At 43.8% G+C, this 20,588-nt stretch overlaps 1 protein-coding gene and 1 long non-coding RNA gene across 5 annotated transcripts in view; one reads left to right on the top strand and one right to left on the bottom strand.

The window, feature by feature from the left end:
- Positions 1–20,588, bottom strand: part of OXR1 (oxidation resistance 1) — a 1,217,970-nt gene that overhangs the window by 528,394 nt on the left and 668,988 nt on the right. The window contains exon 1 of one of the 3 annotated variants that reach the window (XM_029591872.1): positions 19,414–19,840. The exons of the other annotated variants lie outside the window; for them this stretch is intronic. Coding sequence (XP_029447732.1) covers positions 19,414–19,570 — 157 coding nt within the window. The 5' untranslated portion in view covers positions 19,571–19,840. Of the gene's footprint in view, positions 1–19,413; positions 19,841–20,588 lie in introns of those variants that run through there. 3 annotated transcript variants of the gene reach the window in all.
- The window catches only part of LOC115085627, a 242,542-nt gene continuing 242,001 nt past the window's right edge, over positions 20,048–20,588 (top strand). For both annotated transcript variants that reach the window (XR_003854908.1, XR_003854909.1), the window contains exons 1-2: positions 20,048–20,173; positions 20,465–20,534. This is a non-coding gene — a long non-coding RNA (uncharacterized LOC115085627). The remainder of the gene's footprint in view (positions 20,174–20,464; positions 20,535–20,588) is intronic.

Genomic DNA, 20,588 nt, shown 5'->3' with positions numbered 1-20,588 from the left:
TCCTTATCTCTGAGGAGATTCTCTCCAGTACATGGCATGTCCATGAAACTTTCCTAGACCTTAGGTCAGAGATCTGAGGCCAACAGCCAGATGCATCTGCAGGCACCAGTCCCCATGACAGAAATTCTTAATGCTGTCTCAAAAACAATCAAAAAGGTGAATCACACCATGCATTTTCCACTCTTCATTCTTTTGTCCACCAGTAACTAGAAGGCATCTTGCTGCTTCTGAGGAAGCTATTCGACTACCTCCTGCATCTACTTCAGCAAATCCATATACTGACCTATAAAGAGCTGTTAAGTGGCAATGCATGTAAGTGGCTCCCTGAAAGACCTTGCTCTCAAGAGAGAGTGTCCAGGTTCATAGATTCCTTCCCCAGGGGCACTGAGGAATGAGACCTCTGCCTATGGCTCTCTTGATACTGGATTCAGCTACCACAGATTGGCAAGATACTTGTCTGGCTTTGAATCCTGGAGAGCCACAGAGAGGGGGTTCTCCCACATCCTCATCAGCACATCCTGAAGGATTTCATGGATTGGGACTGCCCTGATATCAAGTGGTTTCACAAACTAGAGGACATCTGGCCTCATCCTCTGTCTTCAAAGTAAAAGGAATGGCCTCCATCATTCTCCAGACATCCTGTGTAGGAAAGGTCTTTAGGAGGGAAGACTGGGGAGACCCATTGATGGCTCTTCTTCAGAGATACCATCTGATCCATAGCCATACCCCCCCGTGAGCACTCAGAGTCCAGTTCTCCATGATTTGCCAATGGTACATAAGAACTTAACAAAAGATATGCCATACTGGGTCAGACCAAGGGTCCATCAAGCCCAGTATCATGTTTCCAACAGTGGCCAATCCAAGGCACAAGTACCTAGCAAATACCCAAACATTAAACAGATCCCAAGGTACTAATGCTAGTAACAAGCGGTGGCTATTCCTTATTGATTAATAGCAATTTATAGACTTCTCCTCCAGTAACTTATCCAAACATTTTTAAACACAGCTACACCAACTGCCAGAGGATGTGGTTAAGGCAATGAATTCCAGAACTTAATTGTGCACTGAGTGAAAAAGAATTTTCTCTAATTTGTTTTAGATGTACTACTTGCTAACTTCTTTCAATGACCCCTAGTCTTTCTATTCTGTGAAAGAGTAAATAACTGATTCATATTTACTTGTTCAAGTCTTTTCATGATTTTGTAGACCTCAATTATATCTCCTCTCAACCGTCTTCTCCAAGCTGAACAGCTCTAACCTCTTTAGCCTTTCCATGACTTATCATTTTGGTCACCTCTCTTTGTACTTTCTCCAGTGCAACTACATCTTTTTTTGAGATATAGTGACCAGAATTGCACACAGTATTCAAGGTGCAGTCACCCCATGGAGCAATACAGAGGCATTAGGACATCCATTTTAATAACCATTCCCTTCCTAATAATTTCTAACATTCTGATTGATTGTTTTTTGGGGGGTTTTTTGACTGCCACTGGACACTGAGCCAATGATTTAAATGTATTATCCACTGTTAATCTTAGATCTCTTTCCTGAATGTTAGCTTCTAATACAGAACCTAACATCATGTAACTACAGCAATGGATATTTTTCCCTATATGTATCACCTTGCACTTGTCCACATTAAATTTCATCTGCCATTTGAATGCCCAATCTTCCAGTCTCGCAAGGTCCTTCTGCAATTTATCACAATCCATTTGTGATTCAACTAATCTGAATAATTTTGTGTCATCTGCAAATTTGATCACCTCACTCATAGTAACCTGTTCCAGATAGTTTATAAAATATATTAAAAAGCACAGGTCCTGAGGCACTCCACTGTTTACCTTTTTCTACTGTGAAAACATACCATTTAATCCTACTTGCCGTTTCCTGTCTTTTAACCAGCCAAACCCTCAGCCAAGATTTCAGAGAGGGGGCATTTGGCTACTTTGGCTTAGACCCCAAGGGACTATGATGCCCCAGGAAAGCTTCATGCTCTGAAGAGCTGGAGATCATGAATGGGGCAGCGGTATTAATCCTGATCCTGTGCTGGGAATCAGCATCAGTGCCTGTGCCAGGCCACTAGGCAGTCGAAGGGACTCAAGCAGCAGTTCTAGGAAGGTCACCGCCAGACCCGGTGCCATTGAAGTAGAGGCACAGAACCCCTGCAGCACCTTCTCCAAGACCTGCTGTGTCTTCTTTTCCAGCTCCTCCTCAAAAATAACCGATGCCAAAACTGACTGGGAAGCAGGATGGGTGGGCACGTATTTCTCCTGTGGAGGCTGTTGCAAAACCAATGACTTTTGAGAGGATGAGCCCTCCTCACCACAGAACCGCTTAGGGATGTTCTTGGAAGCCACCAAACTATCTCTGCTCCTGACACTGCAGCCTGGCCCCCAAAAACAAAGCAATATAAAGAAATCACACAATGATGTGGCCCCGCTCCAGCCAACACCCTCGTAAACAGTATACCCCCAACTACCATTTTCTCAGCCAAAGCCAGTAGATCCTGCACCCTGCCAGTAACCCCCCTCCTTCGACTCACCCCAACCTAAAATGTCAAAAACATATTGGTGGTGTCATGGGTAGCCAAGTAGTTTCCCCCTCCCCGAACCCCACCATCCCAATATCTCAAAAAATGAAAACCTGGCCATGTGACTTTGGTCTGTTCCGCAGACCTTGCCCCTGACACGTGACAGGAGCATCAGCTGACCATTTCCGGATCCAGAGCTGCCTCCTGGCGGCTACAGAGGATGAGATCCCCTTGGCTGTTGTCCGGACTAGGTCTGATGCGGCATCCGTGAGGACGAGAGAGCTGACTCCATGTCTGCTGCTGGAGCGTTGTTCCTGACCTGTGACAAACAGGAACGCGTTACCACTGTGCAGCAGGTTGCGATCCGCAAAGATAGCGCTGCCACCTCAAAAGTCTGTTTCAGAATGGCGTCCAGTCGCTGGTCGTGAGGTTCCTTGAGGGCTGCCCCCCCTTCAACTGGAATGGTAGTGCGCTTGACCACAGCGCTAATCAAGGCGTCCACCTGAGGGCACGCCAGCAGCTCCTGGATAGCCGGTGCCAGGGGGTACATGCCTGTCAGGGCCCGACCCCCTTTGAATGAGGCCGATGGTGCAGCCCATTCTAAATCTATCAGCTGTTGTGCCGCTTGCAAAAATGGAAAATGGCGTGCTGTAGGACGAAGACCTTCCAGCAGGGGGTTCTGCGCTGAGGGTACCGAAGCACTGGGACCCGTAATATCCAACTCCGCCAGGCACTGAGACACCAGGTCTGAGAGATCCTCTTTAGGAAAGAACCGCCTCATGGTTCTATATGGCTCAATCCCTGAGGGAAGTTCCCCCTCGTCCAGGAGTTCGGATTCGTCCGGTGAAACATCCGGGTCCGACTGGTCCGGACTGTCCGGAGGCGGAAGGTCCGGTACACGATAAGGGTGTGAAAGTCCCGGAACAGGATCCGCTGGAGCCGTAACCGCAGCGGCAGCCGCAGTCGGACCAGCAGGAACAGTGGGAACAGCAGGGCCTGGACAGGAAACCGTTTGCATCTGCACAAAAGCATGAATCCCCTTAAAGAGATCCACCCAGGAAATGGAGGCGGTCTCTAATCGCCAGGGTACAAGATCCCCCGGGATTCCAGGTTGGTCGAGACAGCCCGCTAAATCCGGGGTAGCCCCTGGGAAACTGTCAGCAAATCGTGGCTGAGACTGGTCCTGACCCGAGGCTCCCACGGCCTCCTCACATTGGGCACATAGAGAATCCGGCTCTTCGCTGTGTGTGGCTCTAAGCTGGCATGCAGAGCAGAGGCCGAGGGCTTTAATGCCTGAGGCAAGGGGTGCCCCTGCCGCAGAGGCGTTCTGTTCCATTGAAAAATATGCGCTGAATAATAAGCGGCAGCAATATATGCTTAATGAAACAGGCGCTCAATATTAAGCAGTAGCAATATACGCTGTAATACAATAGGCGCTCAATAATAAGCGGCAGCAATATACGCTTTAATACAACAAGCGCACAATAATATGCGGCAGCAATATACGCTTAATACAATAGGCGCTTAATAATATGCGGCAGTAATACCTGCTCAATGATATACAATATGCTCTCAGCAATAGGCGGCTAGCAATATACACTCAATGATATGCAATATGCTGTCAGCAATATGCGGCTTAGCAGTGTATGTTGGACAATATGCAATGTGCTCTCAGCAATATGCGGCTTAGTAATATATGCCCAATGATATGCAATATGCTCTCAGCAATATACGCCCAATAATATGCAATGTGCTCTCCGCACTATGCGGCCTAGCAATATACGCCCAATGATATGCAATGTGCTCTCCGCACTATGCGGCTGAACAATATACGCTCAATGGTATACAATATGCTCTCAGCAATATGCGGCTTAGCAATATACGCTCAATGGTATGCAATATGCTCTCAGCAATATGCGGCTTAGTCATAGACCTGCGCCTATCATGGGCGCTCAATACCCGAGTAAGGCCAACAAAATGGCGCCCGTCCACGGCATGCCGCCCACAGGCCACGCCGCCGATCCTCGTTCTTCGGAGACCAAAGAGTAAGAGATGTACGCCTTACCTGATCCTCGGCGCTTCCCGGCTGGAACCCGGGCAGTCTCCGGCTGCGGGGGGAGAGGGCAAGTACCTTCACCGCCGCGCTTTGAGGAAATGCACCCGCTGCCTCGTCCACGCCGGGACCGAGGCGCCTCGTATGCCTCACCCGAACCTCGCCCGGGGGCTATGTCCCTGCCGCGATTCGGCCACCGGACTGAGGACTTAAACCTCCGGGGGATCACGGAAATCACCCCGGGAAACTCAACTGGGGGAGGGACCTTAGGGTATCACCGCAGGAGTGTGGGGCTCGATGCTGTAGAAGTTGTAGTAAAAAAGAAAGTAGAAAGTAGATTTGGAAACATGCTCAGCGAGCGTGCAGGCTCTCCAAACTGCTTTGGAGACGGAAATTACTAAGTTGCTACGCTTCCTGTGGGGGTATATATACACCCGTGCTGACGTCAGATCCGTCTCCAACTGCTAGCACGAGCATACTATACCCATTCGTTCTGAGTCCATCTGGCTACACAACAGGAAAGTATATTTTACATGAACATCGGTATAGAAAAGTCAAAAATAATAAATAATACATACTTTACTTATAAAAGCAAGTTTGCTTACTGAAAACAGTGTTTTCCGCAGACAGCAGGATGAATTAGCCATGCTGTATGGGGGACATCTTCTGGCGGCACAGGGCAGAACTTCTCTCAAAGAGCACAGAGCTTTGCTCTATGAGGCTGTGCAGTTGTTCCCATGCGACTGACTAGTCTCCTCAGTTGATGATATAGTGCATAGTAAAGCAAACAGCCGAGAGCTGTATGGGAGCTCCCAGCCTAGGGTTGTCAATGCATGTAGATCTGGTTGACTACTGAAAAAGGTGACTCAGTCATTGCAAGTGCTTATTTGGTAAGAGTTGTATGCACAACCCACATATGTTGTGGACATTCTCGAGTCCTACTGGCATGATGTAAAACTACTGATCCCAACGGGGCATCCAAAGCTGCTGGCTGTCAAGACAGTAATGGGACGATAAAGTATGGACAGAAGACCATATTGCAACCTTGCAAATGTCTACTAGGGGCACATTATTTAGATGTGAAATTTAAGTCACAGTGGCTCTAAGTTGATAAGCTTTAACTCTGGATGATGGCACAATAGATCTGGATGAGTAGCAAAAGTGAATGCATTGAGTTAACCAGTTCGCCAAAGTCCTTTTCACTACTGGCAATCCTAGTGAGTTTGGATTAAAGGATACAAATAGCTGGGATACCAGATTGTTCACCTGAATCCTGTTGTAATATGCCACGGCTCATTTACAATCCTGTCATTCTTATGAGGCTTTGGAAAAAAGGTAGGTAGTGTTATTGTTTGATTCAGGTGAAAGGCTGAAACAATCTTTGGTAAGGACGGGTGTGTCTGTAAGGTGACTGTGTCATGGTAAAATTGTAAGTATGGAGGATAGTGAACTAGTGCTTGAAGTTCACTAACTCTTCTTGCCAATGTCAATGCTACAAGGAATAACTCCTTCCAGGTTAAATGCTTCATGGAAGCAGTTCCTAACGACTCAAAAGGTGGATACATGAGCAGCTTCAGTACCACTTTGATATCCCAAGGGATTGGAGGCTTTGCAATTGGTGGTCGAAGTCGCAGAAATACCTTCATGAAGATTGACACCAATGGATGAACTGAAATGAGATTTCCATCTTTTGTTGAATGCTAAAGCAGCTGTTGTGCTAAAGTGAACTTTGTCAACGTTGCTAGTCCTGATGCAAATAGCATATGCAGATATTCCAGTAATTTTTCAGGGGAAAAAGAAAAGGGAACTATGCTCCTTGACCCACATCAGCTTAGATATCTTTGCCACTTAAAGGCATAAGTCTTCCTGGCAGACTGCTTTCTAGCAGAAACTAGATCATACCGGACACTCAATGACAAAGGGAGGTGACTCAATCCCTCCCTTTCACATTCCAAGCAGTCAGATGTACAGAAGAACATATGGGGTGAATTAGAGGTCCGTTTTCCTGAAACAGAAGGTCTGTACTCTTTCCAGAGATATTGGGGACCAAACCAATAGTTGAACTAGATAGGTGTACCATGGCCAGACTAGAGTCTATGAATATAAAATCTGCTTCGTCTGAGATACATTTCTAAACTGCCCGACCTATTAGTGGTATCTGGGCATAAGCATAAAACAGATCTCCCACCCAGGCTATCAGGAATGCATCCTGTAAGAGTCTGTTTGGGCTTGAGTACATTGAAGCCCAGTCTTTCTACACAAGTTATTGTCTGAAGCAGATGCAACTGGAGAATTTTGGATTTGAAGAGACTAGAAGCCAGTCATCTAGATACAGGAATACCTTTATCCCTTTCCTCTTTAAGTAGGCCACATCTATGGCTAGGCATTCTGTAGATGCCCTGGGGATGATGAGAGATCAAATGGTAGGACCTTGTACTGCTAATGTTGGACATTGACCTGGAAACATAGGTAGCGCCAGGAAGATTGATCCATTGGGATGTGCAAGTAAGCATCTTTGAGATCCAAGGAGCACATCCAATCGCTGGGTTGGAGCAATGGTAAAACATATTTTTGTTTCGTGAACGAAGGACTAGAATGGGATGAAGACCCCCAATGTTTCGGGATGAGGAAATATTGTGAATAAAATTTCTTGTTGCGCAGTCATTGAGGTAACCCTTGAAATCACTCGATGGAGAAGTGCATGCATTTGTTGTTGAAGAAGTGACCTCTGTGCTTGGTCCCAAAACTATGGAATGATGTGGGGAAGGGTAGGTTTCCTCTTGAAATTTATCTTGTACCCATTCTGTACAATATTCAGAATCCAACGGTCCAACAGGATGGATTCCCAAGCATGAAAATAGTGGGATATCCTGCCCCCCACCACTAGGGTCAGCTGTGGGCATACCATTTAAAAAAATATATATATATGCCTTCTGATTGGGACCTTCCTATTGCTTTTGAGTACCCTAAGCCCTTTGACGACCCCTGAGGTCTCAGGGGTTGATAAGGCGGCAGTCTGTAGGGCATGTAGAAAATATATGAATGCCTCTGATAGAATGGCTTCTTGTAACTGTAGTAATACCTCTTAGAGGAGGGCTGTTGATCGGAGGGTGAAGCCAGTGAAGAGAAACTACGTTTTCTCGCAGCTTATCTGCAAATAATCACCTTTACAGGGTATTAGGTTCTCAAGAATGTCCTTGCAGATGGTGCTTGCTTGAAGCCAAGCTATTCTGTGGGCTGCTATAGATGCCAATGTTCAAATCAATATCTCTAAGGCTTCATAAATAGTGCCCAGTAGATGTCAATCCCTCCTCAATGTCGATTAAAGCCTGGGGAGGAGCTTGGTACCCTGCTGCTGGTGAAATTTATGGTTTTAGGGATTACAAAACACTCGTAAAGGTATTGTTTAATGTAAAACTGATGCTGCTGGATTTTCGCATTGATCATCGTCACTTGAAAAAATGTTTTGGTCAAACTCATCCAGATACCTGGAAGTGTGTTCGAATGTAGTCGTGATTTTAAAAAAAAATTTTCATGGCCAACTCAACGACCACAGAAGCATTAGGCAATTGAACAATGCCATAATGCCGAGACTTTCTCATGTGGAACTTTAGATCAGTTTTGCTGGAGATGGAATGGCCCAAAAACGGGGACTCCCAAGACTTGTCCATAACTTTGTCCAGAACCATACGGTATGGTAATGCGGTGGGTTCTGAGGGAACATTTTAAGGATACGTATTACCTCTGAACTTTGATCTGGTACCTTTCTCGTTTCAATTTTCAAGATGGAATCAACCTTTTCCACGAACTTTGAATATGTTAAAGTCCTCTGGACGCGATGATAGTTCTGGCAGGTCCTCTGTGGGATAAGACGGAATCACAGTCAAGATATCTGGGGATGTTGGAGGAGAATCATGAGGGTCCTCTTCAGGATCCAGGGAAAATCCTTTACAAGTATGATTATCCCAGTCCTTTGGACTGGCATCCTTTTGGTGTAAGGAATGAGGGAACTGGATGCAGGGAGAGCTCCTCTTCAAACAGGTGTGGTTGGTGATGTTCCTCCAGTTTTGAGAAGGTTTTCAGAATATCTAATTTGTGACATGGTTTGCAAGGCAGGTCTCATGCTGGGCAAGGAAGGCTTCTTCTGTAGTAGTGATGGGATCTACTTAGTGTTTGGGTACTTGCTGCCTGGACTGGTCACTGTTGGAAATAGAATGCTGAGCTTGATGGACCCTTAGTCTGACCCAGTATGGCAATTTCTTATTTATTTGCTTTTTTTATACAGACGTTCTTTGGAACATCACATCGGTTTACAATAAAATATATAAAGCACAATAATAAAATAGATTAAAAGGTTTCCAGAGGAGGCGTCCCTTAGCCTCAACATCGGGCTACCACCAGCGCAGAGAAGTAGTGAAGGAAGCCTAGGAGATGCTTCGTTGGAAATCAATGTCTCAGGACTTCAATCAGGGGGATTACAGCCCCGAGATGAGAGACCTGGAGATGAAGCTGCCACTGCCATAGATTTGGCTCCAGAGAATGAGAGAGGAGAATTGGGGTCAATGACTCTTCCTAGCAAGGAGGAGGAACATCCTATTGGCGGCAAAGGATATGGTAACTCTAGCACATCCTGCCGTGGTTACTCTAGATAATTTGTTTGAAATGATGACTGGTATGTGGGAAAATATTAAAGGTCTGGAAAGGAAATTAGACTTGGTAAATGCTAGATAGCAACAGGATTATCTCTCTACACAAAAACAAATAAAAGATTCATTGGATAGAATAAAAAGTCTTGAAGATAGCAAGAAAAAGTCATTAGAATTTAAAGTGGCTGAGGTAAATGATAGGGAAATTCTGTCTAGAAGAATAGTCTCTTGAAAATAAAGCCAAACGATTCAACTTAAGATTTCTAAATTTCCCCAGAATAGTTGGGGAAACACCTCTAATTACTGTTAAAAAATGTCTAATAGATATGCTTGGCTTTACTTTAGAAGACTCACCAGTTGTGAATTATTGTTATTTCTTACCAAAACCAAAGAACTTAAATTTAAATTACAGACTTGAATTGATGTTTCAGGGAGATCTTACAAACTTTTTAGAAGATTCTACTGCTCTAGTAATTGAATGGGGTACCTTATTAGTAACATTTTCATGTTTAAATGACTTGAATTTAACAAAGAAGAAATATTTCAACAAATATCCCATTACATTTCATGAGAAAGTAGATAAGATATTCCCCGATCTAGCAATAGCGACACAGGCAAGACGGAAAGGCGTTTTAGCATTCCGTCAAGAAGTAATTACATTGGGTTATACTTTCATGCTTCGCTTTCCATGTAAGTGTTTAATTAAAAAACAAAATGATTTATATATTTTTTTTTTATGCCTGACCAGTTAAAAGATTTTGTAAAACAGAGGAAATTAGCTACCTCTTCCCCAACTGTCTAGAGACTGAATGAATAGGCTGTATGGGATCTATGCATGTTTGTTATGGTTATATTACTAATTATTTCTCCCTTGTTTTACTATGCCACCATGTGGAATCTCTAATTTTGGATTGATATGGTAATGGTAATTTAAAGAATGAAGCCAAACTGATATTATACGTATTATATGAATGTATAATTACAACTCCATGCTTTTTTTTCCTTGTTACAAACAACTGATTTGCTTGTATTATTGAAAATTATAAAGAATAAAAAAAAAAAAAAGTTACATCTAAAAATATAAAAGCAGTTAATTAACATGTGCAATAAAAATAAGCATAAAAGTAAAGATAAACATGAAATGCTAGGATAATACTTAATCATAAATAGATTAAAACTATTAAATATATAAAAGACTATATAAAAAGAATCTGCTTTAAAGCTTAGAAGTCAACGTAGGAATCTGAGTGGTATGCTAGTGAATATTATGTGTAGGCTTGCTGGAACAGGCCCAAAAAACAACAAGGTAGGCAATCTAGAAAAGCCGTGAGCAAACCTAAGGAAGTAGATGCCAAAGAAAGTCTTTTCCAAATTCTTTAATGGCTGGAGACGTATAAATTCAACAAAAACCGCCCGACTCAGGCCGAGTTTCGCCACTTCCTAGTGGCTGCCTCAAGGGCTATGAACAAACATACATATATCCCAAAAAAATAATTAAAAATCATAAATAAATAAAACATATATAAAAAAAAGCAACAATAGCATAAAATCATAAACACAAAGTAAATGGATGAATAAATCTAAGAACCTCACATAAAAATGAATATCAAAAAGGAATAAAGGACATAACATAAAAACATGTAAAATGAATGAAGGAGCTTAAAGACAACATCAATCTAAAAATACACTTAAAAGGTGACTAAAAAATTTTTTTATGAATAAAAGACCCATGTATATTTTAAAAATGAAACAAAAAATTATATAAGTAATAGAATTTCCACCATAGGTGTCATTGTGTAAAGTTGTACCTCAAGAGTGACTTCTCAAATTTGAAACAAATTTGAAACTATTCACATAGGGGAGGATTTTAAATGCCCTGCGCGCATAAATCCAGCTGGATTTACGCGCGCCAGCGCGCATAAATCCAGCTGGATTTACGCGCGCCAGCGCGCCTATTTTACATAGGCTGCCGGCGCACGCAGAGCCCCGGGACGCGTGTAAGTCCCGGGGCTTTCTAAAAGGGGCGGGGAGGGGGCGTGTCGGGGGCATTCCCGAAACGACGCAGCATTTTGGGGGCGGGCCCGGGGGCGTGGCGCCAGCCCGGGGACGTGGTCGAGGCCGAGGCCTCCGGACCAGCCCCCAGGTCGAGTGACGGCGCACCAGCAGCCCACTGGCGTGCGCAGATTTACGTCTGCTTTTAGCAGGTGTAAATCTGCCAACAAAGGTAAGGGGGGGTAGGTAGAGGGAGGGCGAAGGAAAGTTCCCTCCGAGGCCGCTCCGAAATTGGAGCGGCCTCGGAGGGAACAGGCAGCGCGCGCTGGGCTCGGCGTGCGCAGGTTGCACAAATGTGCACCCCCTTGCGCACGCCGACCCCGGATTTTATAAGATACGCGCGTATCTTATAAAATCCAGCGTACTTTTGTTCGCACCTGGTGCGCGAACAAAAGTACGCGATCGCGCAATTTTTTAAAATCTACCCCATAGTATTCTCCCATTACTGGCAGATCGGGGGATTCTTTGCGGAGTGTGGAAATGATGGGAGGCATTGAGCCATTCTACATTTTGATGTGAATCCTGTCACATTCCCCTCAGACAAGGCGTACCACAGGGATCTTCCCTATCCTCCACCCTCTTCAATATATACCTCCTCCCCCTCTGCAACTTACTATCAAACCTAGGCCTGGACTTCTTCCTATACGCTGATGATGTACAAGTACTCATACCCATTCAGAAAACACTCAATGAAACCATCCTTTTCTGGGAATCTTGCCTAGTCAGCATCAACTCCCTACTAACCGACCTTCACCTTGCTCTCAATACAACCAAAACCGAGCTCCTCTTTATATCCAAGCAACCTGAACACGACTCCTCCACCACACCACCGCCCCCCCTCATCTCTCCCACACTACCCCTCTCCGTAAGAGACTTGGGAGTCACACTCGACCAACACCTGAACTTCAAGCCACACATCAAGTCCCTCCTTAAAGCAGGCTTCTACAAACTCCAGGTCCTTAAGAAGCTCAAGCCTTTACTCCATACCCAAGATTTCAGATTAGTCCTACAGTCCACTATTTTCTCCAAAGTGGACTACTGCAATGCCCTTCTACTAGGCCTTCCATACTCCACCAAACCACTTCAAACTCTTCAGAACGCCATGGCACGAATCCTCACAAATACACGTAGAAGAGAGCATATTACCCCTATCCTAGTAGACCTACACTGGCTGCCCATCCAATTCCGCGCCCAATATAAGACCCTAACTATTCTACACAACACTCTCTACAAAAACAACTCCCCCTGGCTTAAGGAAATGCCCCACTTCCACCTCTCAACCCGCCAGACAAGATCCACATCTACAGGCACCCTCCACACCCCCCCCCCCCTCAAAACAGCACGCCTCTCCACCACAAGAGAAAGAGCCTTCCCCATTGCAGGCCCTGCCCTCTGGAACTCCCTCCCCACACACCTCCGTCTTGAACCCTCACTACCCAATTTCAAAAAAGGCATCAAGACCTGGCTCTTCAGACAGGCCTACCCCGAACCCAACCCCTCGTAGTCAACCCCCCCCAAACCCCCCTAATCACTGTACCGCCCACCACCCTCCCACCCTAACCCCCCCCCCCCCACCTTACACCTTTACACTTTACCACACCCCATCTACCCCACATCCTGTACCTCCCACATGGTAAAAGTCAAAATTAATTATCTTCTTCACCTGCTGTAAAAAAGCATATATATATGTGTCTCATAACTTGCCATAACTACCGCAAATAAGCCTTCACAGTTATACTCCATGCAATCCATATACTCCATGCAATCCATATTTCCTCATTATCCGCTGTAACTTTGTGACAATGCCCTAACCCTCATTTTATTGCCTCTCATGTAAATAATGTTACATTCCTTTTAATTTCCCAGCTGCTATCTTCTTCCTCCTTTACTTTCTCCCCTCTCCCCCTCCCCCTTTTTTCTCGAACCTGCTCCATCCCCCTCTCCCTGTTTATTGTAACTTCCTCCTTTCACAAGTTTATTGTAAACCGGCGTGATGTGCCCGCACGAACACCGGTATATTAAAAGCTGTTAAATAAATAAATAAATAAATAAATAAATAAATATAAATGTTTTGTGGATCAGTGTTAAGCTCTTAAAGAGTATGCTGTGCGATATTGGAAGCCAGTGGAGATCTTTCAGAATTGGGTGGATGTGGTCATTTCTTCGAGTGTTAGTAAGCATTCTGGCGGTAGCATTTTGTAAAATTTGAAGAGGTCTAATTGTAGACACTGGAAGTCCTATTAGTATAGTGTTACAATAATCAACTTTAGAAAAGATTAATGCCTGAAGAACAGTTCTAAAATCAATCTGGTGAAGGAGAGGTCTTAATGTTTTTAGTACATATAATTTATAGAACCCAAGAAACAAATCAGAAGCCGATCAATAATGCTAGAAAGCAGGACAAACGGTAGTGATCGGTGTAATCAGGGATTCTTTATTGGTATTAGCCCAGCTCTGGCAGAGTTTCGCTCTCGCAGGAGCTGCCTCAGGGGCTACTACAAGAACAATATTGATTAAAATTACACATGACTGACATACATATATCGTATTTTTTATCCATAAGATGCACTTTTTTTCCCCCAAAAGTGGGGGGAAAATGTCTGTGCGTCTTATGGAGCGAATATAAAAAAAAATTAAAAATCTAACAAAACCCCTGTCCCCCCCCCAGACCTTCCAAATTAATTTACTACAACCCCCCACCCTCATGAACCCCCAAAGACCTGCCATAAGTCCCTGGTGGTCCAGCGGGGGTCCAGGAGCGGTCCGTGAGCGATCTCCTGGACTTGGGCCGTCAGCTGCCAGCAATCAAAATGGCGCCGACGGCCCTTTGCCCTTACTATGTTACTGGGGTCAACCAATGGCAGCGGTAGCCCCTGTGACATAGTAAGGGCAAAGGGCCGTCGGCGCCATTTTGATTGCTGGCAGCCGACGGCCCAAGTCCAGGAGATCGCTCCCGGACTGCCACAGACTTTTGGCAGGTCTTGGGGGGGGGGGGGGGGGCAGGAGGGTGGGGGCTGTAGTAAATTAATTTGGCAGGTCTTGGGGGGGGTCAGGAGGGTTGTTAATTAATTTAAAGTGTTGGGATGGTTTTTTTTGTTTTTTTTTTGGGGGGGGGGGGGGGGGAAGAGGTTTCCCACAGAATTAGAAAGACAAAAGTTTTCTGATCTGGGGAATGGACCGAAATGGCCCTCCCCAGACCCGAAAACAAAATGGGGAGAAAAAAAAAATGTTATGCACTCCCCTAAGTTGCTCCATAAGACGCACAGACGCCCGGGGACAGAGCCGGTTTAGCACAATTATTTTTTTTTTAATTTTCCCCCTCTGAATCCTAGGTGCGTCTTATGGTCTGGTGCGTCTTATGGAGCGAAAAATACGGTACATTAAGCAATAGACATAGATGTGTTAATACATATAAAATGTCACCAACTTAAAAAATATAAAAAGAATAAAATGATAAAACATGTATAAATACAAACAATAATCTAAATTAATATATCAAAAACACACGATTGTGTGCACATATTGTAGCAATGTGTTAACAACATTTACTACGTGATCTTGTTAAACTTATAGCCATGACGTGCAGAATTTGTATGTGTGTGTATGTCTGAAGACAATGGGCGTGGTATTAGCAGGAGAAAGTCATTAGTAAAAAAGACTTGTGTTTAAACAGTAAATACCTGTACCAATGGTTGCTTGTATTATCTCACATAGCAATGTGAGAACTTCACAACATATCAATTGGGATTGCTGGGAAACAAGGGGGGGAACGCATAATGTTATATGGAAAATGTACACATACTCACATATGACGATAGTTAACATAAAAATTGTTAGAATAAAAATAGATGAAAGTGAAATTGGGAAATAATTAAAAAATAATGACAAATAATCATATAAAAAGTCAATAAATGAATGAAGAAAAATATGGCAAGGGGCACTAAAAAAATATATATATATATAAAAAATAAAAAAATAATAAAAATGGTAGATAAAGAATAAAACAATAAACATCAAAAATGGAAATAAGAATGTTATGAACTACAGGCACTAAAATGAAATAAAAATATCTTGAATTAAAACCCCAATGAAAAATGTAAATAAGAGCAATTGAAAAGTGCCACATACTTTTCACTTACTGGTAACTTGACACAAAGTAGAAACGGTATCTTACCAGTTAGAGTGAAGTTGATGGGTTTTTTTTAAAAAAACGAATACCACTCCTAATACGATATATTTCTGAAACATAAGTTGCAAACCATAAATATGATGTGGTAGGTGGCACGGGTGTATTTGTCAAAAATAAAAAATAATGAAAAATAAAATAAAAATAAGAAACTATTGCAGTTGATAGCAGGGAAATCAATAGCAATTGTGTGCCAAATCATGGAGACTTATGTGCTGTTCGTGTTAGCATGCCAGCCAAGGGTGACACGTTAAGAAAACTTTAGCTGCAGTGCTCGCTGATTATAGTAAACGATGGAAAGCATATATATTTTTTATTTTAATCGTGTTGTTAACTCACTAATTGGGGTCGGGTGCCGGTATAATTCTTACAAATATGCGATGGTTAGCACAAACCAATGAATGTAATAGCGAGTGGAAAAACAAGACTGCAGTAGCAAATGAAACAACATATGTTTTCAGGTACAAAATAACTAACAAATAATGAAACATGGTGTGGTCTTTTAGTTGGCGCGTCGGGCAACAGTCATATATCAGAGAGCTAGTAACGACAATGTTCACGAAGTGCGATAGTGAAACAAAAAAATATTGGCAAAAAAAATTTGTCTTAAACATTTTGGGGTAAATTTTCAAAGGGGTACGCGCGCGCAAGATACACGCATAGCCCCCGAAAACCTACCCCAAACCCCCTGTGCGCGCCGAGCCTATTTTGAATAGGCTCGGCGGCGTGCGCAAGCCCCGGGGCTTGCATGGAGGGGCATGTCGGGGGCGTGCCGGGAGTGATGCGGCGTGTCCGGGGGCGTGGTTCCGGCCCGGGGGCGTGACAGCGGCCCCTTGACCGGAACATGGAGCGCGGCAGCCGGCCCGGCGCGCGTGTGCGCAGATTTATAAAATCTGCCCCATTGTGATCTTACCTTTGTCACGTAGTTGGAGGAAAAGAAGTTAGTGATGTGGTTGAGGGTGTTTATATGTGATTCTCGCAATAACATTGATAGAGATCCCGTCAAAACTTCAGCCTCACTAATTGTTTGAACAGCTGGGTGGGTGCCCTTTTCGTGAGTTACCGCCAAAAAAAACAATTTCATGAATGCAGTTGTTTAACCATCAATATGATCGGCTGGTCAATAAGTATATATAAAAAAAAAAAAACGTAGTCCAATACTATGCGGCTCTAGATATGACGGCGGCTGTTTTAGTCAAATGGATTTAAAAACACCAGATGTAGAGCAGTGCACAAGTTTACATTTATATTTCACTTGCATTTTATTTAAAAACAGTCTCGGATCTGGCTCGTCATAATAAAAATCCAATGGCTGTGAATAAAAACAAACTAATGTGCGATAAAATAAGTGTCCAAAGAGGATATATGCCATATATTGAACCAGATGCAACTTACACAAAATTTAAAAATGTAAAGATGAAAATAAAATAAGCATGATAAGCTGCTAAAAAGCACCAAGAGGTACTGACTGCAAGTAATCCTTATTTACCACAATCTTTTACCTGTCTACCGACGTAATTAGACCATGGTAAAAATCAGCATTAAATTTTTAGTGCTGATTTTTTTTTTTTATCACTATGGGAATACATTTTTACTTTACTTGTTTCACCCACTACCCATTTATATATGCCTACTTTGTCACAAATCCTACTTATGGTAACTGAGGTTAGTCTTTATGGTTTATATGTTTTATAAGCAGGCCTAAGACTCATAGTCTGGCTTAAAGCAAAAGGGTGTCGTTGGTGGGCCTGATACCATCTAAGGTTATTCATACTTCTGATGTAATAAACAATAGCTAAAATGATGCACTAAAATGGAAATTAAGTTAACATCAATGATTAGAAGTGGAAGTTAAACTTACTTAGCTCATGCCTCTAACACTGAATTTAACAAGACAAAAAGATGAGGTTCTCTGATCCAGTTCTGAATAACCCAGAACCCTCTGAGGTAGAGTGTCTTTGGCCTGAAACCAGAAAGCCCCCTAACCTACCTACAGAACCCCACCCCCAGGGTAGTTTTTGGGAAGGGCGTGTAATGGGGAAATGGGGGTTAGGAGAATGGGTTTGCTTAATAAGTGGGAGGAGAATAGGTAGATGGAGGGGCTGGAGAGTGATGTGGGGGTGAAGACAGGTGGGTTAAGGGTGGATAAGTTTAGGGAATGGGAGAGTATAATAGGCTGTAAGGAAATGTAGTGGAGAGAAAGCAATTGGGTTCTCGTTAGCAAGGAGGTGCTAGGGTCGCACAAGCGACCCTAGTGCCTCCTTGCTAATGCGACCCCCTAATTTAAATATTGCATGGCACCCCCCTTGACAGTTCAGCGCCCGCTTTCTACGCAAATTTATTGCATTGGCCCCTAAGTTAGAGAATCTCTTATTCGGAGCACAGCTTTGAGAGGACTTGGATTTTTTACTGGTGGTAACTCTCAGTAGCCTGCCCCCATTCCATAGAACGGAGAACTTTCCAGCTACCTTGGTTGAGTGACACGGTTTCCAGCACTGAAAAGGTGATACCTAGCACGCAAATTATTCTAGAATTAGCACACTTTTATCCCCACTTAGCATACATTTTTTGTGCTTTAATTGTTACTATATAGGAAGTAATTTTAGCACACATTTTAATTAAAGCAGTGCACTAAGCTTAGTGCACTGCTTTAATTAGACCAATGTAATAAAAGTGCTTAGTGCACCCACCTTCCTCTGAAGCTTGCATTTTCATCTTCACACCCAGATACAATTTATCCCTTGGATAATCTTAATTCTACACTTCTATGTATTTACTAGAAACTTCAGATCATCAAGTCACTTTCTCCTTGACACTCCTGCTGCAAAACATACCAGACTAGCTGTCACACAGGAGTGAGCCATTTCCATTGCTAGACCAACTATCTGGAATTCAATCCCACTAGAAATTCACTCCTTTCAAACCACAAAGTATTCAAGAAGGCTCTAAACACGTAATTATTTACTCAGGCTTTCCAAACTTAATCACAACCATCCTTGCAGAGAACACTGATGTCTGTCTTTGATTTGTGTCCTTATTTGTTGTTGCCTGTTATCTGACATTTTGTGCATGTTATCATGTAACCCACCCCAACTTCAGAGGGTGCAGGACAGAAGTAATTCAAAATAAATAAAATAAAGCTCCCACCTCAGGAAGCACTTGGTTTGAGAAGAAATGCTCATCATGCACCAACGCCCCATTAAAAATGCTTTGACAAAAGCCAGTTTTAAGGCTGATTACACTAAGGAAACAATCATTTTAAAATCAAAATATTACCCAGATCCTCTCTTAAAACATTGTTTAACTTCTAACAAAACTAATGCATGAACCAAGTCGACAATGCCTGGGGAGGGGGGTCGGTCCAAGTTAACAGGTATCTCCGCCCACAAAACTGTTTTTAAAACTACAAAACTTCAACAACTCCATATAAGCTAGAAAAGCCAAACGCTTTTTTATGTGCCAGAATATTATATCTATGAATACTACATACAAAGAAAGACTTCGATGATAATCACATGACGAGGAAAACGCCACTGCAGCTGTCAAAGATTTCAGAACCGAAAAGAGTAAAGTGCGGGAGGTGAGCTCCAGTACTGGGGTCGCTGATTTAAGATATTAATGCGCTCCAAGGTAGACAAGTAACACTGGGGTTTCAACCGTTGTAAGGTACTCTGGGGACTTGTCAACATAGTAAAAGAAAAAAAAAAGAGGAAGAAACTTCGCAACCAAGAGCTCAAAGTCTGTGACCTGTTATTTAAGAACCAAAGCCTTGTAGAGGGCAAACCGGTGGGGGGTTCGTTCAAGTTTGCAGGAAGCTCGACCGAGCGGACGGATCAAAGCTCGGACTCCATCAAGGTCCCCGATACTAGTAGCAGTCGGGGACCTACCACAGCCCCCATGACCCACCTCCCGCCCCTGCGGCCCAGGGTGGAAAAGGGATGCAGACCTGGGGGAGCTCCGGCGGCCGCCTCCTCTCGGGCGCGCAAGGCGCTCTCCTGCAGCACATCCTGGAAATGGACCTCGCGGAGCCCGCCCCACAGTCTATTGGCCGTGCCGCGCAGCACTCGACCGCTCTTCCCGGTGAACGTCGTCAGGTACTCCATAGTAACGTGGAAGTAGGGGGAAGGGGTGACAGGAAAAGTTTCCTCAGCCTAAGAGAGCAAACACCGCGGCTGTTGATTAGGGCACTGACAGTGGCGGCCGCGTGCCCATGTTTTGGTCGCTGCTCCACCTCGTTCTTTCGCTCGCTCCCGTACCAGGCTACGCACGTATAAACACACGGCAAAACTTTCCAACGCGAGACAGAAACTTTACGGAGAAGTACTAACGAACTCGCCCCTCCCCTTAAAGAGGACGCGTCTCCAAACGCTTCCTCCCCCTAGCCCGGAGGACCTCCCACTGTCAACAGTGTCAAACGTCTGCCCCGCCCTTCCTGTACGCTAGCTCTTCACTCTGCACTCCAGCGTTTGACTTCCCGTAGGCAATTGGCCATAGGCCAAAATCACCCCGCCCCTTCCTTCGGCACCGCCCTTTCCATCGGGAGGGGGGGGGGTGATTTAAAAAAAAATATATATATATGAGGAAATCCGCTTCGCTCACACCACATTCCTCTTTTGGGATTAAGTGGGTTGTGCTAGTAACTGGCTTCTTGTAACGGAAGGGGGATTTATTTTCTTTACCCCTCATTTTCTAACAGCCGCTAAAGAGTAAGTGTTTGCAATGAGCTTTTTATTATGTGGAAAGAGGCAGGTAATAAGTGCACATTCTGTGGCTGCACAGAGCATGCTAGCCCCAAAGGAGCAAACACCCCAGTTCAAAGCCAGCGGTTGTCTAGTGGTTAGCATAACATCTTGAGAGCTAGGAAAGCCAAGGCTCAAATCCCATTAATGTATTCTGTTTTTTTAGGTAAAGCCCTAATGCAACTTACTATATTAAGTCTTATTTAGGAAAATACCTATGTACCTGACTGTAACTTGTTTTGTGTTATCATTAAAAAGGTGCGAGCAAAATCTACATTACTGTGTGCATAACCAAAGCAAGACGATTCAAATCCAAGAGTTCTACACAGTAAGTAATACAGGTCTGATTCACTAAACCTTTTCTCCCATTCTTTGTCTACGG

This window comes from Rhinatrema bivittatum, chromosome 2, assembly GCF_901001135.1.
Source record: "Rhinatrema bivittatum chromosome 2, aRhiBiv1.1, whole genome shotgun sequence".
In the NCBI taxonomy this organism is placed as follows: Eukaryota; Metazoa; Chordata; class Amphibia; order Gymnophiona; family Rhinatrematidae; genus Rhinatrema; species Rhinatrema bivittatum.
This window is presented reverse-complemented; position numbering and strand designations above follow the sequence as displayed.